Below are 25191 nucleotides of genomic sequence, written 5' to 3'. Positions count from 1 at the left end.
TTAAAAAGATGAAGCGTATAAGGTAAACTCAATTCCATTTTTTGTAGTTTTCTTTTATAAACTAAACTAGTGATAAAATAAGAAACAAAAAGATTCGATTGCAAGATCTAAAGATATACCTTCAAGCACTCACCTCCCCGGCAACGGTGCCAGAAAAGAGCTTGATGTCTACTACACAACCTTCTTCTTGTAGACGTTGTTGGGCCTCCAAGTGCAGAGGTTTGTAGGACAGTAGCAAATTCCCTCAAGTGGATGACCTAAGGTTTATCAATCCGTGGGAGGCGTAGGATGAAGATGGTCTCTCTCAAGCAACCCTGCAACCAAATAACAAAGAGTCTCTTGTGTCCCCAACACACCCAATACAATGGTAAATTGTATAGGTGCACTAGTTCGGCGAAGAGATGGTGATACAAGTGCAATATGGATGGTAGATATGAGTTTTTGTAATCTGAAAATATAAAAACAGCAAGGTAACTAATGATAAAAGTGAGCGTAAACGGTATTGCAATGCTTGAAACAAGGCCTAGGGTTCATACTTTCACTAGTGCAAGTTCTCTCAACAATAATAACATAATTGGATCATATAACTATCCCTCAACATGCAACAAAGAGTCACTCCAAAGTCACTAATAGCGGAGAACAAACGAAGAGATTATGGTAGGGTACGAAACCACCTCAAAGTTATTCTTTCTGATCGATCTATTCAAGAGTCCGTAGTAAAATAACACGAAGCTATTCTTTCCGTTCGATCTATCATAGAGTTCGTACTAGAATAACACCTTAAGACACAAATCAACCAAAACCCTAATGTCACCTAGATACTCCAATGTCACCTCAAGTATCCGTGGGTATGATTATACGATATGCATCACACAATCTCAGATTCATCTATTCAAACCAACACAAAGAACTTCAAAGAGTGCCCCAAAGTTTCTACCGGAGAGTCAAGACGAAAACGTGTGCCAACCCCTATGCATAGGTTCATGGGCGGAACCCGCAAGTTGATCACCAAAACATACATCAAGTGGATCACGTGATATCCCATTGTCACCACAGATAAGCACGGCAAGACATACATCAAGTGTTCTCAAATCCTTAAAGACTCAATCCGATAAGATAACTTCAAAGGGAAAACTCAATCCATTACAAGAGAGTAGAGGGGGAGAAACATCATAAGATCCAACTATAATAGCAAAGCTCGCGATACATCAAGATCGTATCACCTCAAGAACACGAGAGAGAGAGAGATCAAACACATAGCTACTGGTACATACCCTCAGCCCCGAGGGTGAACTACTCCCTCCTCGTCATGGAGAGCGCCGGGATGATGAAGATGGCCACCGGTGAGGGATCCCCCCTCCGGCAGGGTGCCGGAACAGGGTCCCGATTGGTTTTTGGTGGCTTCAGAGGCTTGCGGCGGCGGAACTCCCGATCTATTCTGCTCCCCGATGGTTTTAGGGTATATGGATATATATAGGCAAAAGAAGTCGGTCAGGGAAGCCACGAGGGGCCCACGAGGGTGGAGGGCGCGCCCATGGGGGTGGGCGCGCCCCCTGCCTCGTGCCTTCCTTGCTGCTTCCCTTACATGCCCTCCAAGTCCCCTGGATTGCTTCCGTTCCAAAAATAACTCTCCCGAAGGTTTCATTCCGTTTGGACTCCGTTTGATATTCCTTTTCTGCGAAACACTGAAACAAGGGAAAAAACAGAAACTGGCACCGGGCTCTTGGTTAATAAGTTAGTCCCAACAATAATATAAAAGTGCATAGTAAAGCCCATTAAACATCCAAGATGGATAATATAATAGCATGAATTCTTCATAAATTATAGATACGTTGGAGACGTATCACCAGGAGCGGCGAGCCGCGCATCAAGTGGGCGTCCAAGGAGCAGGAGTGTCTCGCCGAAGCGTGGAAAGTCGTTTGCCTCGACCCGATCACCGGCACGAACTAGAGCATCGAGACGTATTGGGAGCTTGCGAGCGCATCAAGGCCGAGTTCGACGAGCGCAAGCTCGTCGACCCCTACTTCAAAGGCGTCTACATGCAGCGCGGGTCGAAGGCAATGGCGAACCATTGGGGCTCATCCAATCGGCGTGCAACAAATGGCATGGGATCGTTGAGGAGATCGCGGCTCGCCTGGAGAGCGGCGCCAGCATTGAGGATCAGGTATGGCATGCCGGTCTCCCACTTCTTTTCGTTGTGCGCGCCCGCCAACTGTTTGTTCGTCGGCGCAGCTGCTGCAGATGTTCACCATGTATCGCCAGGACAGCAACGACCAAGATTTATGTACCTCCACGTCTTCAAGCGGATCGAGAAGTGCGAGAAGTGGGCGGATGTCCGGCGCACCCTCGCCAAAGCCAAGGAGACCTACAAGCCGGACGTGCCGACGCTGGGCGCGGGTGTCGGTGTCAAAACCGGCCGATCTCGGGTAGGGGGTCTTGAACTGTGCGTCTGAGGATCGAAGGTAACAAGAGGCAGGGGACACGATGTTTACCCAGGTTCGGGCCCTCTTAATGGAGGTAATACCCTACTTCCTGCTTGATTGACTTTGATGAGTATAGGGGTTACAAGAGTCGATCTACCTCGAGATCGTAATGGCTAAACCCTAGGTGTCTAGCCTGTATGATTATGATTGTCTCTACGGACTAAACCCTCTGTTTATATAGACATCGGAGGGGCCTAGCATTGTACAAAGTTGGTTTACAGGGAAAGGAAACTATAAATCTGAACGCCAAGCTTGCCATCCACGCAAAGGAGAGTCCCATCCGGACACGGGGGAAGGCCTCCTATCTTGTATCTTCACGGCCCACCAGTCCGGCCCATGTCACATAGCCCGGACGCCCGGAGACCCCCTAATCCAGGACTCCCTAAGTATCCCCTGAACCAGGCTTCAATGACGATGTGTCCGACGCGCAGATTGTCTTCGGCATTGCAAGGCGGGTTCCTCCTCCGAATATTTCAAAGCAGTTGAACAAAAGAACTATATCCGGCTCTGTATAACAGTTACAACCCCCAACCACAGAGGCGAAATACTTAAACAAAATAAGTTATGTCCACTGACAGTTTTTTCTGCGAGACGTTACGTCTGGCCTTATCATTATTTTGAACCGTTTCGTGGCCTCCCGCTTCGCATTTCGAGGCGCAGCCTCCATTGGCTCGTCTTGTCAAAGCAGGGATCGTGTCCCCTTATTGCGAGATTCTCATCAATACGGGTTTGGATATTCCAACTGTGTTGTTCACACGACGCCTTGGGAATAGGCGAGTTTTAAGGCATGTGAGGGGGCGCTTGATATTCACTGCCTTTATAAGAGGATAAGGACCCATCTTTTACCCCACGCCTTCTTCCTCAGCCCTTCCGTCCTCGAGCTCCAGCGCCCAAGTTTTGATCTTTTCCGTAGCCACCAAACACTCCCAGCCATGGCCGGATCCGGCTCGCAGGGCAAGTGGATGGCTTCCTCCGTCACGGAGAGGAACGTCAAGGAACTCAGGGAAGCGGGGTACTTGGCCGCGAACATAGTGCATCGGCTCCCTGCCAAAAAGCAGATCATCCCTACTCCGAAGCCCAATGAGAGGGTGGTGTTTATCCCCCACTTTCTCTGCGGACTAGGGTTTCCTCTCCACCCTTTCGTCTGCGGCCTCATGTTCTATTATGGGCTAGATTTCCACGATCTAGCCCCAAATTCCTTTCTTCACATTTCGGCGTTCATCGTCGTGTGCGAGGTGCTCCTCCGCATTCCCCCCACTTCGGCCTATGGCTTAAGATCTTCAATGTGAAGCCGAAAGTGGTCGATGGGCAACATGCAGACTGCGGCGGCGCCATGGTGAGCAAGCTCCCTAACGTCACCTGGCCCAAGGGGCCTTTGTGGAGACCATGAAGGGATGGCAACAGGAGTGGTTCTATATCACGGAACCTCGCGACACCACATGGGCCGCCACTCCCGAGTTTAAATCCGGGCCTCCTATGCGGCTTGCATCGTGGATTAACAAGGGCCTGGATTGGGCGTCGTCCAACGAGGTGATGATGCTGCAGAAGCGCATCAAGAATATGATAGAGAAGAACACCACTCTTGCTGATGTGGTCCAGGTGATGCTTTTTCGCCGGATTCTCCCCTGCCAGCGTCGGCCTCTCCACATGTGGAAGTTCAGTCCGGCCGGCCCTCGGACCCTGCAGCGATTCTTCGACACAATGCACGAAGATATCTGGAAGCTGCTTTTCAAGGCCCAGAAGTCATGGACGGAAACGACCGCAGATATCGGCCTCGACTGCGCTCATCCGGCCACTCCAGTAAGTTTTTATGATTTCCGAACCTAACTTCAATTTGTAACCTCAAGGGGTATGCTGAGCATTCCATTCTTCCCTCAGGGCTGGACAAAGAAGGCGGAGCGGATCCGATGTCCGGCTCCGCTACCCGAAGACCCAACCATTCCTCTGCTAATGAGGATGCTGGTCCCGACGCCATACCAGGCGCCGAAGAAGAAGGCCAAGAAGAAGGGCAAGGAGGCCAGAAGTGGCCTTCGCCATAAAGGTACTTCGAACGCGGTGTCCGGAGATACCGAAGCTCCTCTCCTCCCACGAGGGAGATGGAGACGAAGAGGAGGAGGAGGAAGAGAGCAATTATCCCCTCAAGGAGAAGAAGAAGAGGGCGGCCTCCGCCGACCTAGAGGCGGAGGCATCCAAAAGGGGAAAGATATCCCTCTCGGATGGCTCGGACTCGGATGCCGAAGCCAATCCCCAGTGGGGCCCCAAGGCGAAGCCCCTGGCCGAATCGTAAGTATTCCAAGATACTATGAATATGCCCGACCTTTTACAAATTGTAGGATAACATATCATTTATGTATTTCAGTCCGGCCCGTGATCTCCCCCAACAATCATCATCTTCGGGGAACTCTTTGGCGCCGAAGATGATGGAGAGCGAAAGGCCTCCGTGAGCCTCCCCGCCACATGTCACAGATGACACCGAGGTGTTATCCCAACGGACCTCTCCGGGCCAGGGAGAGGTGCGGAAGGCCGCTGATACGGTGCCAGAGGGTAATGCCTCGGCTGCCGAGAACATGGGGGCACAGACCCCATGGAAACTGACGACGGGGGGTCGAACCAGTCCGGTCCCCAGCCGAATACCATTCCGGAGACCCACATGACTCCGGAATCGAACGAGCAGCCCCCTTTGAAGGAGGGGGGAGGCCGACTCCGCCGGCGTCCTCCATCAATCCGGAGGCGCTGGACACTTTGAGGGAAGCACTTCGCGGCGCCTCCCGTCTTGGAGGAGCACCGTACCCTGATGAGTACGGTGGTTGAAAAGGTTCAGTCCGCCAAAAGCGGGCTGAACGAAGCTTTTACCAGCCTGTTAACAGGCTTTGAGGTATGCGATGTAATATTCTTTGAAACTTTTGCATCTGCAAAATATATGCCTGTGTATAGATAGTAGCCCCTGAGACTCTGTTTGACTTTTTAAAAAAGAGGCCGGATAGAGGAACAAATATTCGCCGGAGATAATATACTTATCTATTTTGATAAACAGGCTTCACTGTTAGCGGCTTCCACCCAGGCCGCTGAAGTTTCCAAACTCACGCGAAAGCTGAAGCTGGCTGACGATGAGATTGACCGCGTTAACAAGCGGTTCGATGAGGCGCAAGGTATACTTTTTAAAAGATCCCTTACAAGCCTGAATTGTAATGCAAACTCGGAGTGTAAGCTCATGTGCTGCTATGTGTATGACTGTAGGCAGCGCGACCGAGGTCGAGGCCCTCAAGAGTGCCCTTGCCGAAGCCAAGGAGGAGGCGAAGGCAAGCAAAGCGGCCGCAGACAAAGCGACTGCGGATTTAAAGGCCGAACAGGTCGACCGCCGCCAGTATGACGAGAGGGTGACCGAGGTGGAGCGAGAGCTCAAGGATGCCGCCGACCAGTGTGAGTCCTTAGAGGAGCAGAATAAGGCCCAGGCAACCGAACTCGCCAAGGCTCTCCAAGAGGCCAAGGAGGCGCGGACCGAGTCCCGGGCGGCTCGCGAGGAGATCAAGCAAGCCGAACAAATAGCGGCTGGTAAGCCTTTTCTTTTACAAAGTATATTTGGCGGTTGCTACCTCTTGAGCATGTGTTGGTTTTCCCTTGAAGAGGAAAGGGTGATGCAGCAAAGTAGCGTAAGTATTTCCCTCAGTTTTGAGAACCAAGGTATCAATCCAGTAGGAGACAACGCACAAGTCACCTAGTACCTGCACAAACAATCAAGAACCTTGCAACCAACGCGATAAAGGGGTTGTCAATCCCTTCACGGTCACTCGCAAAAGTGAGATCTAATAAAGATAGTAAAGTAAATATTTTTGGTATTTTTGTTGTATAGATTGGAAAGTAAAGATTGCAAAATAGTAAACGAGATGCGATGTAAATAAAAGAGATGCAATATAATAAGAAAGAGACCCAGGGGCCATAGGTTTCACTAGTGACTTCTCTCAAGATAGCAGGTATTACGGTGGGTGAACAAATTACTGTCGAGGAATTGATAGAAAAGCGCATAGTTATGAAGATATCTAAGGCGGTGATCATGAATATAGGCATCACGTCCGTGTCAAGTAGATCGAAACGATTCTGCATCTACTACTATTACTCCACACATCGACCGCTATCCAGCATGCATCTAGAGTATTAAGTTCATAAGAACAGAGTAACGCATTAAGCAAGATGACATGATGTAGAGGGATAAACTCAAGCAATATGATATAAACCTTGTCTTTTTATCCTCGATGGCAACAATACAATACGTGTCTTGCTGCCCCTACTGTCACTGGGAAAGGACACCGCAAGATTGAACCCAAAGCTAAGCACTTCTCACATTGCAAAAAAAAATCAATCTAGTAGGCCAAACTAAACAGATAATTCGAAGAGACTTGCAAAGATATCAAATCATGCATATAAGAATTTAGAGAAGAACCAAATAATATTCATAGATAATCTTGTTCATAAATCCATAATTCATCGGATCTCGGCAAACACACCGCAAAAGAGTATTACATCGAATAGATCTCCAAGAACATCGAGGAGAACTTTGTATTGAGAATCAAAGAGAGAGAAGAAGCCATCTAGCTAATAACTATGGACCCGAAGGTCTATGGTAAACTACTCACGCTTCATCGGAGAGGCCATGGTGTTGATGTAGAAGCCCTCCGTGATCGATTCCCCCTCCGGCAGATCGCCGGAAAAGGCCCCAAGATGGGATCTCACAGGTACAGAAGGTTGCGGCGGTGGAAAAGTGGTTTCGTGGCTCTCTGCGATGTTTCTAGGGTATAAGAGTATATATAGGTGAAAGAAGTACGTCGGTGGAGCTACGAGGGGCCCACGAGGGTGGGGGGCGCGCCTACCCCCCTGGGCGCGCCCTCCTGCCTCGTGGAGTTCCAGACTTCGACTCCAAGTCTTCTGGATTGCTTTCGGTCCAAGAAAGATCATCGCGAAGGTTTCATTCCGTTTGGACTCCATTTGGTATTCCTTTTCTGCGAAACTCTAAAATAGGCAAAAAAACAGAAACTGGCACTGGGCCTTCGGTTAATAGGTTAGTTCCAAAAATAATATAAAATAGCATATTAAAGCACGTTAAACATCCAAAACAGATAATATAATAGCATGGAACAATCAAAAATTATAGATACATTGGAGACGTATCAGCGTCGGAGATATGTTTTGCTAAATCGACCATGGAGTGCTCCAGACGCCTTTGCGGATCTCCCACGGAGTGCTGCCGACGCCACACAACATTTCCGGGCCCAAGAAGGGAACACGACGAAGAAGCTCTTCTGGTCGCAGTACCTGGCGCCGGAGCGGCCAGCGCTGCTAAACAACCAGATGATGCAGCTGGCGGAGCTGCATAGGATGTCTGGTTTGGCCATGAAGGACATCATAGTCCGGCTATGGCCGGCCGGACCCATTCCTAGCAGCTACTTCGGCCTGGTCAAGCGGCTCGGCGACGCCTTGCCCCGAGTTAAGGCTGTGAAGCGCTCGGCGTGCATAGAAGGTGCGCGAATGGCCTTTGCCCGTGTCAAGATGCACTGGGCGAAGATAAAGGCCGCCATCGTGGCAGTTGAGGGTCCGCCCGGAGGCAAGGACCATCGCAACAAGCCGGAGCGCTATTTTGAAGACGTCCTAGAGGGTGCCCGTTTCATAGAGGGTCAATGCTCGAAGGACATTATATTCGAGTGAATGTATCCGAATTACCCAGACATTGTATTATAAACCAAGGCTTTGTAATATATTTATGTCTTTTATCTTAAAGTGTTTTTCCTCCTGTGCGGCCGTTTTTATAACTGAGAGTTTGCCAGTCGTCGGCTTCATCCCCCACGTAGATACTACGGGGGTGTTCGGAATAGCACATGACCACACATGACCCAACGTCTTGGTCTGTAAAGGAGGTGTCAGTGCGGCGAACCAGGCAATCGGACTATGCGGCTTTATCACTCTCACTTAGCCATAGGAGTTTGACAATGGGACTGTAAGATAGCCCCTGGTGCGTATGCGGCTATCGGAACTTGGATGCCTTAAGCGCGTGACTGGAAAGAGCCAGTCCTTAGTGTAATACGGAAGAAATTGCTAGAGATTTAGTAAGTCGCTGAATTGCTGACCAGCTCTCGCCGATCATGACAGTAAGTTTTTGGCTTTCTCTACTGAGGTGCTTGACCGGGAGAACCAGAAACACAATCACAGTAGTTCTCCCTTTACTACCTTAGCCGAACAAGCGGAACGTAAGGTAGCAAACACAGGAGCCGGGCAACCCAACTATTGACCAAAGACATGATTTGGAGCCGATGCATATAATGCAGTATTCGGGACGCTGAAGTCTACTCTGAGAGTGTTCAGACTTTCTGTTTTCGAAAATATATATGGCTGAATAGAGCCCCTGGCGATTTAAGTCGTGCCGAGGTGGATATGCCAATCTGACGTAAAGGGGGAAGACAGATTAAGAAATAAGCCAATACCGAACAAGGTTGGGCGAAACTGTTTCCATTATAGTTTGATTGGTACGTCAAAACGTATTTTTACAGAAGATGCCATAAGCATCAAGGCTATTTTACATGCCGAGAACAAGGGAAAACTGTATACAGGTCCTAAAAAGGAAAGATGATCTTGAAGATCATTTGGACACTCTGCCGCACGTGTGCGCCGCTTTTTGCCTTGGTGTATGATCCTTTGAGAGGATCAACAATCGAGTATACATAAGGGGCCTGAAAAGGGGCCCTTGGTACCATCGGAAAGTGATGTGGGTTGTAAAGAACCTAAAAAATAAAAATAAGAAGAAAAAGGTGAAAAAATATGAAGGTCCGGATAGGGTCGAGCCGTACCGTGGACTTTATTTTTAGTATGCCTCCGTCCTTGCCCATGGCATCTTTAGTGCGTAGTTATGTACGCGCGGTACGTATGCCGCTATAAGGTTGGGGCTTCGACGGAGGCCGAATTGCTAATCTAGCTCTGGACGAGCCGGACTGCCATTCTGCAGGGTAGACCAGACTCGTTTGACAGTGTCCGAGGGCTTGACTGCCGATTTAGTATTCGGCTCAATAAGGCCACCCTATACTTCGGCTGCAAGGGCCGTGGTATGCTCCTCAGTACGGAGGGAGCGCTCCATGTTTCCATTAACTGTAATAACGCCGCGGGGTCCAGGCATTTTGAGCTTTAAGTAAGCATAATGCGGGACCGCATTGAAGCGGGCGAAGGCGGTTCTCTCGAGCAGTGCGTGATAACCACTGCGGAAAGGCACGACGTCGAAGATCAAGTCTTCGCTTGGGAAGTTGTTTGGCGAACCGAAGACCACTTCCAATGTTATTGAGCCCGTGCAGCGGGCTTCTACACAAGGTATTACTCCTTTAAAGGTGGTTTAGTGGGCTTGATTCTTGATGGATCGATGCCCATTTTGCAAACAGTGTCCTGATAAAGCAGGTTAAGGCTGCTACCGCCGTCCATAAGGACTCGCGTGAGATGGAATCCGTCGATAATTGGATCGAGGACCAATGCTGCCGAACCTCCATGACGGATACTGGTCGGATGGTCTTTACGATCGAAAGTGATCGGACAGGTTGACCATGGGTTGAATTTTGGGGCGACTGGCTCTATGGCATAGACGTCCCTTAGTGCGCGCTTGCGCTCCCTCGCTGGGCAGCCCTTTCCCCTTGTGTTCGGTGTTTAGCTTACCGGCCTGTTTAAAGACCCAACAATTTCTGTTGGTATGATTAGCAGGCTTGTCACGGGTGTCATGAATCTGGCAAGGCCGATCGAGTATTCTGTCCAAACTAGATGGACTATCTTTATTTCCTTTGAATGGCTTCTTCCGCTGACCGGGTTTAGAGCCACTGAATCCGGCGTTGACCGCCGTGTCTTCGGTATCTTCATTGTTGCTTCGACGCTTGTGTTTGTTGCGTCGTGGCTTGCCGTTGCCATCTCTGGTTTCGGACGTACCAGGGTTACTGGTGTTGTTGCTTCTACGAGCTAACCAGCTATCTTCTCCCGCGCAAAAGCGGGTCATGAGTGCGGTGAGAGCTGCCATAGACTTCGGTTTTTCTTGGCCGAGGTGTCGGGTGAGCCACTCATCACGGACGCCGTGTTTAAAAGCCACAAGGGCTTCGGCGTCCGGACAATCGACAATTTGGTTCTTTTTAATTAAGAACCTGGTCCAGAGTTTCCGGGCTGACTCTCCGGGTTGCTGGACTATGTGACTGAGGTCATCGGCATCTGGGGGTCGAACATAGGTACCTTGGAAGTTGTCTCTAAAGGCATCTTCCAAATCTTCCCAGCTACCAATGGAGTTTTCTGGGAGGCTGTTTAGCCAGTGCCGAGCTGGTCCCTTTAATTTTAGCGGGAGGTACTTGATGGCGTGGAGATCATCACCAAGAGACATGTGGATATGGAGAAGAAAATCTTCAATCCATACCGCGGGATCTGTCGTTCCATCATATGATTCAATGTTCACGATTTTAAACCCTTCTAGGAACTGGTGCTCCATTACCTCATCAGTGAAGCATAAGGGGTATGCGGCACCTCTGTATCGGGCGACGTCACGATGTAGTTTGGATGAAGTCCGTATGCGGTTTTCGGCTCGGGGTGAGGTTGTGCTTGTCACGCCAGGCCTGGTGACCGCCTTCTCGTGTTGGAGCGCGCCCCCTTGATCCATAGATTGATCTGGTCTGACCGGCTCTATTGTCCAGGTCCTTACGTAGGTCGTAGGTGTGCCCCGTAGCTGCTACCTCCTTGCCTCTACGGCGGGGAGGTGCGGGCTGATGTTCGGCGTAAGTAGCCGCTCTGTCCCGCCCACGTGGTGGTCGGTCAGGTTCGTCAGCAGCTTTATACTTTGGCGGTATTGGCTCAAGAGCCTCGTCGTCAAATTGTGGTAGTAGCTTGCGCTTCGGGTAGCTCTTTGTTGGGCGTTCGAGGCCGTATTCTTTGGCTGCCAGGACTTTAGTCCATCTGTTGTTGAGCGTATCCTGTTCGGCTTGAAGCTGCTGCTGCTACTTTTTCAGGCTTCTCGCTATTGCGATTAGCTGGCACTTGAAGCGCTCTTGCTCGAGGGGTTCCTCTGGCACGATGAAATCTTCGTCGCCGAGGCTCACATCATCCTTGGAGAGTGGTAGATAATTACTATCCTCTGAATCCTCATTGCCGACTGGCTCGTCGGGGTTGACTTGCCCCTCCTCCTGATCATCCTGTTCGGATGTGGGTTCAGCGAGGGCTTCAGGGTCTTCGGCGTTCTCCGGAGTGTTATTGTCTCCGGTGCCGGTATTACTATCTTTATCGCGACGCGATTTTGAGCGGCGCCGCTGACGTCGATGTTTTGGTGGTGCATTAGCAGGCTTGTCCTCAACCGGATCTTTCCTGTCGTCGTCGTCGTCCTCTTTGGGTGTGTCCACCATATACATGTCATATGTGGAGGTGGCCGTCCAACATCCGTTAAACGGCGGGTCCTGGCCTTGTTTGTCTCCGGCATCGTCGTCCATACCGTCGATGTCTTCGGAGGCGTAGTCGAGCACGTCGGTTAAGTCTTCGACAGTGGCTACGAAGTGGGTGGTGGGTGGGACGTAAAATTCCCCGCTTTCAGCCCCTAGTCTGGGCTGAGCGTAGTTCGGAAGTGATTCCTCTGTAATGGCGAGGGATCGCATTAGGTCCAGGGCCTTGTTCAAAAGCGAGGTTTGGATGGGGAAGCGAGAGTCCATGGAGCTAGGCGGGGCAGGGGCCTCCTGGCTATGCTCACCTGACGTGGACCTCGAGAGTTCGGAGCGGGTGTCCGGGGGTGAGTCCAGCCTTTCAATGACAAGGGGAGCCCGGTTTGACTCCGGGCTTGCCGATGACGCAGTCCCCCCCGGATCTTCGGCAGCGAGCTCCATAATTGCAGAGAGTCCAGCGGGCTCTAAACTCCCATCTTCGGACCCGGTAGTCTGCTCTGGATTTAAGGCCAGAGCGGTGGTTGGGGCCGCGAACCCTTCGAAGATCAAGTCTCCTCGAGTATCAGTGACATAGTTTAGGTTCCCGAAACTAATCTGATGACCAGGGGCATAGCTATCGATCTGCTCGAGGTGGCCAATCGAGTCGGCACGCAGAACGAAGCCGCCGAATACAAAAATCTGGTCGGGGAGGAAAGCTTCCCTGGAAACGACACCGTTGTAGATGATCGAACGAGCCATCGAACCTTCTGTCGACAGCACAGAGGAACTCTCAATGAAAGCACCAATGTCGGTGTCAAAACCGGCAGATCTCGGGTAGGGGGTCCCAAACTGTGCGTCTGAGGATCGAAGGTAACATGAGGCAGGGGACACGATATTTACCCAGGTTCGGGCCCTCTTAATGGAGGTAATACCCTACTTCCTGCTTGATTGACTTTGATGAGTATAGGGGTTACATGAGTCGATCTACCTCGAGAATGTAATGGCTAAACCCTAGGTGTCTAGCCTGTATGATTATGATTGTCTCTACGGACTAAACCCTCCGGTTTATATAGACACCGGAGGGGCCTAGGATTGTATAAAGTCGGTTTACAGAGAAAGAAAACTATACATCCGAACGCCAAGCTTGCCATCCACGCAAAGGAGAGTCCCATCCGGACACGGGGGAAGGCCTTCTATCTTGTATCTTCACGGCCCACCAGTCCGGCCCATGTCACATAGCCCGGACGCCCGGAGACCCCCTAATCTAGGACTCCCTCAGCGGGCGACGGGCACCCCGAAGGCAACAAAGGGGCCAAGAAGGGGAAACACGCCGACTCGGCTACCGCGCGAGTGCAGGAGTCCATTGAGCATTGCCTCGCCGACGCACAGGCCCGGGCCGCCCTGCGTGAAGAGAAGACCGAGGCGCGGTGGTCGGCGTTGATGACGAACAACGCCGTCAAGCTCGACCTACTCCGGACTAACGTCGCCGCGAAGAAGAGGAACACCGACTTGACTTTCCTAATGGGCGGGGCGGACATGCTCCAGAGCAACGAAGAGCAGCTCAAGGCGTGGTACCTGGCGGAGCGCGGCCTCATCCTGAACCAGCTGCGGTCGACGGCGCCGCCAACTCCCACGCCCACGCCGACGCCGCCGCCAAGCTCGAGCGATAATGCCTCCACGACGCCCAGCAGCACAGAAGCCGCACCGACGCCGCCCAGCACAGAAGCAGCTCCGACACCGCCAAGCCCGCGCACGCCGATCCCGCCGATGCCGGAGGCCGACCCCGCCCTTTGATGCGTTGCCCACGCGTCCTTTCTTATTTTTGTACGCCGAACTTTTCATCTGATCGCCGAACTGTGGCAAAGTGATCGACGAACTGGGCCGCTTATCGCCGGACTTGTGGCGTTTTTTTGTGAACGGGAATGACCAAGTTTGAATTTGCCACGACTTGGGGGCAGCGCCTGGGGACGTGGCTGGGAGCTAGATCGCCCCAGAAACCAATCTAGCACCGGTTCGCTTCCGGTCGGCTCTTTTTCGACGCCCTGAAAGGCGAACGGCTTGAGATGCTCCAACCAATCCAACCATTGCCCCCAACGATAATGCCGATGGATGGATCGACCAGGACCAGCCAACAACCACCAACCGCTCGCTCTCTGCTGCCGCTGGGAACCAGGTTGGGCCACCGCCCGCGCTGGCCGCCGGTACAGGGTGAACAGCGAATCATGCCGAGATGGGGTTGGATTTGACCTGTCTCGCGTCGCATGTAATTGCACAATAATGATCTACTGTGAGGGTTAGTATGGGATCGGGCCGTATAAGAGACACTCCAACCCCACAATTCATGGTGCGTTATTTTTCCAGTCTACAACGATGATTTTGCTGCGAATGATGCAACACGTGATTGTATAGTTCAACCGGTTTCCATGAAATAAAAACGATATTTTTTGTGACATATACTCGCACTTGCCATCGCGCTGCCGTCAGAAAAGCAAGCACGCCGTGTCACCGCGGCAGGTAGCTGTCTCGCGCTGGTACGGTAATGCGTAACGGATTCTATTATCCGGAGGCCGTTTCTCTCCACTGAAATGAATTTCTTAAGTACTTGACCTAACCAGAGATGAAAATAATCACAACTACTTTCCTTGAATAAAAGAGAAGAGGGAAAGAAAAAGATGGAGGAAAGCGAAGGGAGGGAATAAAGGGCGAGAACATGATCATCATAGACTCAATTATGCTCAGCAAAAGCTTTCGGCTGAACTCACGCAAGATATCTCGCCGTGAAATTAGCTGCCACCCACAAGAATGTGACGCCGATCAAAATGTAGTACTATCAAAGACTTCACATCCGGAAGCAACCAGAAGAGGGTGCAGTACTCAACTGCCAAATTAAATGCCCCGCCAGTTCTACAAAAATGGCGTCACAGCAGATTTTTGGTTGAGGTGGGGGAGAGGGAAAGAAACGGCAAGCCTACGACGCAGACCAAAATGTATTGTCTTTGTAGATGAGTTTGCATCTACATCAAGCAATTTGATGTGGAGATGTTGGTGGTATGCACTAACGACTAGCAATTCTTGAAAAGGATGGCACTACTACACGTTTAATCAATAAAAAAACAGATAGGCAGCTGTATATAAAACTAAAACAAACGCATGAGGAAACGTCAACGGGCAAAAACATTGAAGCCCCTCTCAGGGTCTGACCGTCATGATCGAAAGCCGAGACGACGCCGTCCTGCTGCCTACGGCAAGCAGCGCGGAACTGGGCATCGTGCCTAGCTGTTCATGTTCGGTACCACTAGAGGAATATGTGCCACGGCGCGCGGCTCTGTCGGCCTTTGCCCGCTTTAAGGTGCACTACAAAGCACGACACCTCACAGGCACGACTCCGGGCTTACCAGTGAACTACGTCCCAGCAGCATACTCGTGTAAATTCGGGATGGATCAATAGTAGCAGCAGCATTTATCAGTGAAACTGACAGCGTTACGCTTGAACGAGAGAGAAAGAAAAAAAAACAATGAAACTGAACGGCATCCTTGTCTACAACACAACAATGGAACGGTCTGAACTTGATCACGGTTTTGTGATTCATAAAATGCGAAGTTGGGAAGTTTCAAGGGGACATTCTTAGTGGTTGCGTTTCGCTTGCTAACCGGATAGATTAGGTTATTGATATTGACTGTATAACCCAGATATGAAGGTACTGGAAATAAAATATGAACGAGTTAATCAATTGCTTGTCCTTCAACAGTGCTATGACAATGTGGCTAACTAATGGCTCTGTCGCTCCAACAAGAAAGAGAGGCAATCATTTGCCTGGCTTTTGTGCATGGCTGAGAGAAGCATGGTATCGCCAAATTAAACTAGACATTTCAAGAGATTATAAATGATACTAATATGCAAAAAGAAAGCTCATGATTAAAGGTAAAGGCATTCCCTTTTCCATTTTAGTGAAGCGATTGGGCGTAGCTGTATAGTTTGTATTTCTGTAGCGCGTCCAACAGTCCTACGACTACCATATGATCAGTTGCCTCATTCTTATAATATTATAAGAATGAGGCACCCAGATTTGGGAGAAATAAACTTAGCAAGTTATAAAAATAAATAACTGGAGTTGAGTTGTTTGGTGCTCAGTCAACTAGAGAGTAGAGACTGGCAGTTTAGAACATGTTTCCATTGGTTTTAGCACCATCATGTTATATATGTTCAAATATTAATAACTGAAGAAGTCTAAAGATATTGATGCATTATGGGCTCGTGCAGTACTGCCTAACTGTCTATACATGAAACAAAACATTCCGAGTTATAATTCCTATTCCTACATCCAACACTTATCTGAAGATAAGAATATCTTAGTAACATAGATGTATCTGAAACTCCAAGGATGAAGGTGGGTGCGTAGTAAGAGGTTGAGCAGATACACTGTTAACACGATTGCGTAGAAAAATTAGTATGTACCATAATTTACTTTCAGTACTCTTTTCGTCCAACTCAAAAGCATTCCAAAAGTCCATAATGCTATCAAACAGAATAACATTTTGCCAACAGCACATTTAATCTTATCTTACAACTTGCTATTTTAAATATATACTCCCTCCGTTCCTAAATACTTGTCTTTCTAGGCATTTCAAATGACTATCACATACGGATGTATGTAGACATATTTTAGAGTGTAGATTCACTCATTTTACTCCGTATGTAGTCACTTGTTGAAATGCCTAGAAAGACAAGTATTTAGGAACGGAGGGAGTAGGATATAGGAGTAGCAATCCCAGACCAGAACAATCACATGAAATCGGGGTGTACCTCATCATCCACCACTACCTCAGTAGTGGGAGCACTTTCATCAAGGTCAGTCCAATGGAGCCCAGGACCCTCCTGATTTCTATCTTCAAAGAAGCTACTGTCCAAATACTTGCTGAACTTTGATCTTTGTGCTGCACAAAACAATAACTATTATTTCAACTCTCATTTTTTGCTCATGACAGGTGTAAGAAAGTGTGATCAGGACTTTTCATATGTTACCTTCAGCAGTAGAAGTTGCAGAGCAGACAGTTGGGCAAGTTGGACCTTGTTCCATTTGCTGCATCTTGGATAAAGAGGGGTTGATTGGCGGCTTGGGCCTCTTTCCAGCTACACCCAATTGGGCTTTTGGGGGCCTCTTCAAGGAAGGAGCTTTAGGTCTTTCCTGGGGTAGCTCAGTTGTCACTTCAATCCCTATACGTGTTTGTAAATTGCAGCATGAGAACAATTAGGCCATTACCATTCAAATAAAAAATAATTGGACTATGCATTGGAAATGAGGACATTCCATGCCTGGAAATGGGATGCTAATAAATTCTGAGGATAAATAGAGAGTATATTGCGATTTTCACCATCTAATTTGACAACATCTGCGCAAAACACCAGGGTTTTGGTTTTCTTTGCATATAACATGTAATGTATTGCAATATGCAACATTTTGTTTTGAAACAGAGCATGATCAAACCCATGCTACCATACACAGAGCCAGCCGTACACGGCCCATCACCCCACATCACCCGCTTATGTTGCATCAGCAGCCAGGCACAACGGTCACAGCCTCACAGGTATGAATGTATGATTAGGTCAGATTGGAAAAGCAGATGCAAAGTGCAATACATAGTCGACTTGCATTGTGTTATGTGCAAAGAGAAGCAAACCCAAATGCTTTGCACAAACAATATTACACTAGGTAATGGAAAATGCAATTTGCTAATGAATAAATATGAATGCAACTTAGGAAGCATACTACGCACGGTCTTATCCTGAATATAAAATGCAGCAACTCAAACATCTGGTTCCAGTTCCAGGAGAAATAATAACAAGCAATCAAGCATTTAAATGCAGGTTCATTGTACTAGGAACTTGTGACATGATTATTCTAGTGCTGGCATAGGTAATGTTGTATGAATTGCTCCAAAAACATCTAAATGCATGTCAATTTCAGATCACAGCCCAGTAGGCCCTACAGGTTTAGATGATTCCAGTCCAGGAAGGCCTCTGTAAATTAAACCTTAAATGATAAAGTGTACATTAGCAGATTCCGAGTATCCAAGCTTGAGAAGGATTAGTACCATCATCAAGAGAATCAGCAAAGCCGCTGCCGCCATGACGCTCCCCGGTGTCGTCCAGGTACTCGGACCAGTCCATCCGCTTCCTCTCCCTCGGGGGCTCGTCTTGCTCATCCCCGGCCGCCGGCGGGTCCCAGTCCGCCTCGCGCACCGGCGCGCCGCGGCCGCGTGCGAGGTTGGCGTCCTGGACGAAGCGGCGCAGCTCGGCGGCGCGGTAGCCGCGGGCGTGCACGCGGAGCACGGACTGGCGCCGGTTGCACACCGCGCACGCCCACTTGTTGCTGCTCTTCTTCTGCTGCTTCACCTGGGTCATCGAAGGGCAACACAAAAACGAAATCGGGTCAATGGTGGAACAAACAGGAGCGGAAATCGGCGGCGCCGGCTTGGTCGAGGCGCTCACCTGCATGGTGGAGCACTCCACGCACTGCAGGGCGAGGAAGAGCGTCGCCATGGCGGACCCAGGTTCTTTCTCGAGCGGGCCGGGGAAAGAGAGCCGAGAATGATTCGAAGAAGGTGGAGGCGGATCGGGGGGAAATTTTGCGTTTCTCCCGCTCTAATGGAGGTTCTGGCGCGGCAGGTGATGTTTTCGTTTTATTTATTTCATTCATTCGGTATAAGATTCTGCGTCATCCCCTCAGTTTTATTATTAATATCAACTGTTGATTTTGGATCGGACGGCTGAGAAAGGGCTCGGGGCTTCACGAGGAAAAGGTCCTGGAAGGCTCTACCGCGACGTGCAGCCGCTTCCTCCACTCGGTCCCCTCCCATGGCGACCGCTCTCCCAACCTCCGCTGCCGCCGCCACCGCCGCTGTTCGGATCTTCCAACCGACCCGATTCCGCCTCCCTGGAACCTCTCCCGTGCCTGCCCGCAAGCGTTCCGCTAGTCGCCGCCTCTCTGGCATCACCTGCTCTCCCGGGATTGCCAGCGTCGCCGGCGAAGCCACGTCCCCGGAGGACGCCGTCCGCATCGTGGCCGTCGTCGGCGACGGAAGCATCAGCCCGCTCAAGGATACGCCCTGGGACGAGGTTATGCGCCATACGGTAGGGCCTCGCTCTTAGCCCATCAGTTCGCCCCTCCCACCGTTCTGAAACGATCGCAGGGGGGAACATCGCTGCCTTGTGGGAGTTACTTTGGAATGTGAAGTGATTTTACTGATCTCCTACTGCGCACACTTTACAATTTTACATACAGTAAACGATTAGTACCATCTGTATGACCGTAACTGTCTGAACAGGAACGCCAGCTTCATTTTGGACACCTGCTAATGTTTGAACTAGTTGTTTTAGCCTCAATTGCTAATCTTGAATTCTTAAGCATATGAGTAGTATCATTATCTCGGTTCAAAATGCTTCAATTGTTTATTATTGAATCAATATGGAGTGCTACGGGTCAGATACATTTCTGTAGGTGACCATGAAATGTGCAATTTTTGCTTGCTGGCTTTTGCTAAAATCTGCAGGTTAATTTATATAATGAATCTCATAATATCAGTTTACTGCCTATAATCTTGTATCTTGTTTTTTATTAGGCTGATAGGTTGAAGTGGGTTGATGAAGGATTTGAAATGCTTGTATTCACTGACAAGTTGATTGACCATGATGATCTTAAGAAAGAGTTGTCTCGCTGTGATATGCTAGTCAATGTTGCAATAACTGGCCAGGAGTCTGTTCAGTGGCTTATACATAACAGTAAGAACATTCCAAATGTACTTTGTTTTCAGTCACCTCCGTCCTTAGTAAACAAGCTAGGAGGCACATCTGTTCAATACACTGGAGAGCAGGACTTCTTTGGCAAGCTAATCAATGTTGGAAAACCAAGTGGAACAGAGGAATCAGCTGAAGTCCTCAAGACGATATCCAATGCCTGGGAAAGGCACAACTCAGATGACATTAGGTTTTGCTTACTTGTTGTGGTTAATGCATACATAAGACCGGTGGCTATGCTGAAAAACCTTAGGGCAAAAGGTCTCTCTACCCTAGGCTGTATGATAACAAACTGTGGTCCTCAAATACTGAATTGTTTGTTTGATCCTGACTGTAGGAAAGCCATTCAGTGTCTGAATTCTTGCTCTCCAACCGACCAGGTCTGCAACTATCGCTGCATTGCATCGTACGAGAGTCCGCATCTAGAGGCCTTTTCCCTCTGTGTTTTGCAAAAGCACAACTGCCTTGAGCTCAATGCTGAGATCCCTAGTAAGCCCTCTGTAACCCCACTATCAATGTTCAGAGAACAAAAGCTTAGCCATGAAGTTGCAGAAGACCTGTTTGTCGGTTGGCTGGACGGCTTGGAGTGGAGCTGGAGAGTTGTAGCTGGACAGAATCCAGCATATGACCAATTCCCGTGCCAGTACCAATTATTCTACAGAGGGAAAGCTAAAGGTTCATTTTGGTATGAGCCAATTTTTCAAGTCAGAACCCTGGAAGGGAAGCTGGTTTGGAGGCGTAGAAAGTACAGAGTGAGAAGAGCTAGCACCCCTGGTACATTTTATTTCAGTGTGCTGGATAATGGTGTGGTTTCGAAAGAGTTTTGGACAGTTGTTGATGCTGCGGATGATTTCAGCTGGGGCCTGTTCCATTACCATGGAGCTGCTCAGGCTGCTGGACAATCATACACTGGAGCAGTGCTTGTTACCCCTGATGGGTCTTATCCTGGCGGGGACAACCCAAGATTGGACTCTGCTTTGGAGAAATGTGGTATCAAGAAATGGGAGCTGTATATGGTTGACAACTGCTCCTGCACGGGTGCGCCTTTGGGAACTCCCGTAGGTTCACGGCTGCATTACCAGATCGCTCCAGGAAAAGAAGCCGGTATTATGCAGAGAATATGATCAAGTGTTCACACAGCATGAAAGGGGCAATTCCTTTCCCAACCGATGTACATCAGTACATGTGCACCTCTACTTACAAAGATGTAAAGAACGACCGGCGGTATTGCCAAATGGATCTTATTTGTAATTGGGAGGTATATTTTCTTACTCTTGTATGTACTTGTCATATAATACCTCACCTTTTCTGCTCTCATCATCATGCCCAATCCTTAATAACTACAGCTACAGAACTAGTTCAATACAAATATTGTTAAGTAATACTCCCTCCGTCCCATAATATAAGAGCGTTTTTTACACTACTCCCTCCGTCCGCGAATAAGTGTACTTCTACCTTATGTTCTAAGTCAAAGTTTTATAATTTTGACCAACTTTATAGAAAAAAGTAGTAGCATATATGACATCAAAATTGATATATTATGAAAGTACATTTCAAAATGAATCTAGTGATACTAATTTAGTGTCGTAAATGTTTCTACATTTTCCTATAAAGTTGGTCAAATTTAAAACTTTGGCTTAAGACAAAAGCTAGATGTACACTTATTCGCGGACGGAGGGAGTACACTAGTGTCAAAAACGCTCTTATATTATGGGACGGATGGAGTATATAATACTCTTGTGTGTCTAAATTGTCAATTTTAGTTTTCTGCTTTTCTCATCATGACAGGTCGATGTTGGATGCAATGTTCAAGGGGCGTCTTCATCACTTGTATAAATCCTGGATCCTCATGCATAGGACAGAAGGGTTCATACTGTGTCTGCTATGCCAGTCCCACTGTCCCCAATTCTCTGCTGGTTTTCCGTTTCGGTTGATGTACAATTATCTTGTGCAGTTACTCATAGAACTTGTACTCTGTAAACTTTTATAAGGCTTTTTAGATCACTAAAGTATATGATCTAAAAAGTCTTATAGTAGATTACGTGGCATCTGTTGTTGCAGTGCTTATATCTTTTGCCGCTTATTGTAAACTTGTAGTCAACATAAGCAAGCCAGTATCGTGTAGACAACCAAGTTGTTAATACATGTGTTGTTGCGATGTTTAAGCATCTTGAAGTGTTCCCATTTATGGCTGCTGGAGCATCTTGTGGATGTTCAGATAGTTCAGTTCGGTGTATACAATTATGTTGGCGAAGCAAAAACGGTGTGCTTCACACAAGCAGAGCAAGCAAAGTCTCCTACGTCTGGTTGACCTGCTTTATACCCCCAATCCACAGGTTTCATTCAGATCTGATGCACTCCCTGTTTTTACCCCTGTGGCTTTCCTTGGGTGCCTACTGATTCCATGTTGAAATCCATCTCACTGCTACGTTAACTTCTGGTTTCTGCTGCATCATATTTCTGCACGTGCTAGTGTAAAGTCCGAGAAAAAAATTGCTGCAGTTTACGATTCAGTGTTGTACTCCCTCGGTCCGGAATTACTTGTCTTAGAAATGGTTGAAAATGGATGTATCTATAACTAAAATAAGTCCAGATACAACCATTTCTAGGACAAGTATTTTCGGACGGAGGAAGTAGTACCTTTTTATATGGATCATGTGACCACATTGACATTGACTTTGACTCTGACCTCCAAGGTGGAGTGGTAGTCTATAAATTCCATCCAGATCCAGCCCTGCAAATGCAATTCGAGGCATTTGACAGACGGCAGTTGATTACAGCGGCAGCGCACAAGAATGGCGGGGCTGTATGAGAAACCGTCGGAGACGTACGCCAAGAAGCGGCCGCGGTACCCCAAGGAGTGGTTCTCCATGCTCGCCTCCCTCACCGCCGGCCACCACCGCGCCTGGGACGCTGGCTGCGGCAGCGGCCAGGCCTCCCTCAGCGTAAGCCTCCAACCCTTTAAGCCACGTCGTTTCATCTCAACTCTGAGTCGAGCGAGCACCTGAAAAGCGAAAATCCCCTCCGCAGATCGCGGAGCACTACGACAGCGTGGTCGCGACGGACGTGAGCGAGGGCCAGCTCCGCCACGCCATCGCGCACCCCAAGGTGCGGTACCTGCACACGCCGGAGGACCTCGCGGAGGACGACCTCGTCGCCCTGGTCGGCGGCGAGGGCTCCCTGGACCTGGTCATCGTGGCGACCGCGATCCACTGGTTCGACGTCCCGCTCTTCTACGCCGTGGTGAACCGCGTCCTCAGGAAGCCCGGCGGCGTCCTCGCCGTGTGGGGGTACAACTACGACATCCACCCGTTCGGGGACAAGCTGCACGGGGCGCTGTACCCGGCCATGCGGCCGTACATGGACCCGAGGACGAGGCTGGCCATGGAGCGGTACCGCGACCTGCCGTTCCCGTTCGAGCCCGTCGGGGTGGGCCGCGAGGGCGAGCCGGCCGACGTCGACATGGAGGCGGAGATGACGCTGGAGGACCTGGCCGGGTTCGTGATGACCGGCTCCGTCGCGACCACGGCTGGGGAGAAAGGGGTGGACCTGGAGGCGCTGGTCAAGGGTGTGATGAAGGAGGTGGAAGAGGGGTGGGGGGATCGGCCGACGGTGCCCAGGAAGCTTGTGTTCAAGGCCTTCATGCTGGCCGGGAGGCCCAGGTGATAGATGAACTGCTGGGTGGTGAATTGGGATCGGTACCGTAGAGTAAAATAATAAAATGTGAAGTTTGCGACTTATTACTGCCTTCTTTTCAAAATACTTTAAAGCTCTAGATTTATCCTAAGTCAAATATCCTCAAGTTTCACTAAGTTGTCATTCGTAGTCTAAAAATCTTGATGTAATTTTTATTGAAAAATGTTATTTGGCTTACGTTCCTGGAAACATTATCCCAGCAAACTACCTAGGAGCCGTTGACATTCGGGGGCACGAATCTTAGCGCACATGGCCTGTCACCGCAATATCGAGTGGTAGTTCGCTCTTGACGAAAACCGCGTGAGGCGCCGCCGTGAACGTCATGGTCTATCCTCAATTCCTCACCTACTCCGCTCACTCCTTCCCCATTCACTTTCTCATTTAGTTCACACCGAGTGAGAGCGGAGAGCGAGAGAGAGGGTTCCGGTGATGTGGTCGCTCGACTGTCGATGACCGTGTTGGGACGGCGCCCGGCAACCACGCTATCGTCACCTCTTGGCTCTCACGCCCGGCTAGGCGCGCCTTCACGCAAAATCTCAACGAGGTCAGCGAGAGGTTCATGCTCAACCTCCACGAGATCGCAGTGGCGGCCGTGGACGACAACGAGCCCCCCTCCCCCGAGGCGGCATCTTAGTGTTGGGGAACGTAGCATGCAATTTCAAAAAAATTCTACGATCATGCGAGATCTATCTAGGAGATGCATAGCAACGAGAGGGGGAGAGCGTGTCTACGTACCCCCTACACCGAAAGCTGAAGCGTTATGTTAACGCGGTTGATGTAGTTGAACGTCTTCACGATCCAACTGATCCAAGTACCGAATGTACGACACCTCCGTGTTCAGCACACGTTCAGCTCGATGGCGCCCCTCGAACTCTTGATCCAGTAGTGGGCCGAGGGAGAGTTCCGTCAGCACGACGGCGTGGCGACGATGTTGGTGATGTGATGCGTGCAGGGCTTCGCCTAAGCACTACGACACTATAACCGGAGGAGTAAACTGTTGAGGGGGGCACCGCACACGACTAAGAGAATTCTTGGTGTGCCTTTGGGGTGCCCCCCGCCCCCGTATATAAAGGAGAGGGGGAGGAGGCCGGCGGCCAGGAGGAGGCGCGCCAAGGGGGGGAGTCCTACTAGGACTCCACTCCTAGTAGGACCCCCCTTCCTTCCAACGGAGAGGGGAAAGGGGAAAGGGGGGAGAAGGAGAAGGAAAGGGGGGGGGGTCGCGCCCCCACCCCTTGTCCAATTCGGATTGGGCAAGGGGGAGGCGCACGCCACCTCCCGTGGCCTGCCTCCTCTTCTCCACCATGGCCCATGAGGCCCATTAACTTTCCCGGGGGGTTCCGGTATCCTCCCGGTACTCCAAAAAATCCCCGATCTTCTTCAGAACCATTCCGGTGTCCGTATATAACCTTCCAATATATCAATCTTTACCTCTCGACGATTTCGAGACTCCTCGTCATGTCCGTGATCTCATTCAACACTCCGAACAAACTTCGGTCACCAAAACACATAACTCATAATACAAATCGTCATCGAACGTTAAGCGTGCGGACCCTACGGGTTCGAGAACTATGTAGACATGACCGCGACACATCTTCGGTCAATAACCAATAGCGGAACCGGGATGCTCATATTGACTCCTACATATTCTACGAAGATCTTTATCGGTCAAACCGCACAACAACATACGTTATTTCCTTTGTCATAGGTATGTTACTTGCCCGAGATTCGATCGTCGGTATCATCATACCTAGTTCAATCTCATTACCGGCAAGTCTCTTTACTCGTTCCGTAATGCATTATCCCGTAACTAACTCAC

The 25191-nt window shown here is 49.6% G+C and overlaps 3 protein-coding genes across 3 annotated transcripts; 2 read left to right on the top strand and 1 right to left on the bottom strand.

The window, feature by feature from the left end:
- Positions 1-16370: 16370 nt before the first annotated feature.
- On the bottom strand, positions 16371-18564 carry LOC123078794 (MRN complex-interacting protein). The gene is made up of 4 exons (XM_044501402.1): positions 18375-18564; positions 17978-18278; positions 16908-17099; positions 16371-16819 (listed from the first exon to the last, which is right to left on the bottom strand). The coding sequence occupies exons 1-4, from the start codon at positions 18423-18425 to the stop codon at positions 16668-16670; spliced, it is 696 nt and encodes a 231-aa protein (XP_044357337.1). The 5' UTR covers positions 18426-18564; the 3' UTR covers positions 16371-16667.
- Positions 18565-18595: 31 nt separating this feature from the next.
- Positions 18596-21854, top strand: LOC123078792 (violaxanthin de-epoxidase, chloroplastic). The gene is made up of 3 exons (XM_044501400.1): positions 18596-19016; positions 19505-20937; positions 21468-21854. Exons 1-2 carry the CDS (start codon positions 18741-18743, stop codon positions 20801-20803), a joined length of 1575 nt encoding a protein of 524 aa, XP_044357335.1. The 5' UTR covers positions 18596-18740; the 3' UTR covers positions 20804-20937; positions 21468-21854.
- Positions 21855-22383: 529 nt separating this feature from the next.
- LOC123078793 (putative methyltransferase DDB_G0268948) lies at positions 22384-23564 on the top strand. The gene is made up of 2 exons (XM_044501401.1): positions 22384-22624; positions 22710-23564. Exons 1-2 carry the CDS (start codon positions 22475-22477, stop codon positions 23343-23345), a joined length of 786 nt encoding a protein of 261 aa, XP_044357336.1. The 5' UTR covers positions 22384-22474; the 3' UTR covers positions 23346-23564.
- Positions 23565-25191: the final 1627 nt, after the last annotated feature.

This window comes from Triticum aestivum, chromosome 3D (assembly GCF_018294505.1).
Source record: "Triticum aestivum cultivar Chinese Spring chromosome 3D, IWGSC CS RefSeq v2.1, whole genome shotgun sequence".
In the NCBI taxonomy this organism is placed as follows: domain Eukaryota; kingdom Viridiplantae; phylum Streptophyta; class Magnoliopsida; order Poales; family Poaceae; genus Triticum; species Triticum aestivum.
This window is presented reverse-complemented; position numbering and strand designations above follow the sequence as displayed.

Excerpts from the sequence above, each read along its gene's own strand:
- LOC123078794 (XM_044501402.1), bottom strand. The coding sequence starts at position 18,425 with ATGGCGACGCTCTTCCTCGCCCTGCAGTGCGTGGAGTGCTCCACCATG. Across the intron at positions 18,279-18,374 it reads TGGAGTGCTCCACCATGCAG|GTGAAGCAGCAGAAGAAGAG; the intron begins GTGAGCGCCTCG and ends TCGATGACCCAG. Across the intron at positions 17,100-17,977 it reads TGCTGATTCTCTTGATGATG|GGATTGAAGTGACAACTGAG; the intron begins GTACTAATCCTT and ends AAACACGTATAG.
- LOC123078792 (XM_044501400.1), top strand. The coding sequence starts at position 18,741 with ATGGCGACCGCTCTCCCAACCTCCGCTGCCGCCGCCACCGCCGCTGTT. Across the intron at positions 19,017-19,504 it reads ACGAGGTTATGCGCCATACG|GCTGATAGGTTGAAGTGGGT; the intron begins GTAGGGCCTCGC and ends GTTTTTTATTAG.
- LOC123078793 (XM_044501401.1), top strand. The coding sequence starts at position 22,475 with ATGGCGGGGCTGTATGAGAAACCGTCGGAGACGTACGCCAAGAAGCGG. Across the intron at positions 22,625-22,709 it reads GCGGCCAGGCCTCCCTCAGC|ATCGCGGAGCACTACGACAG; the intron begins GTAAGCCTCCAA and ends TCCCCTCCGCAG.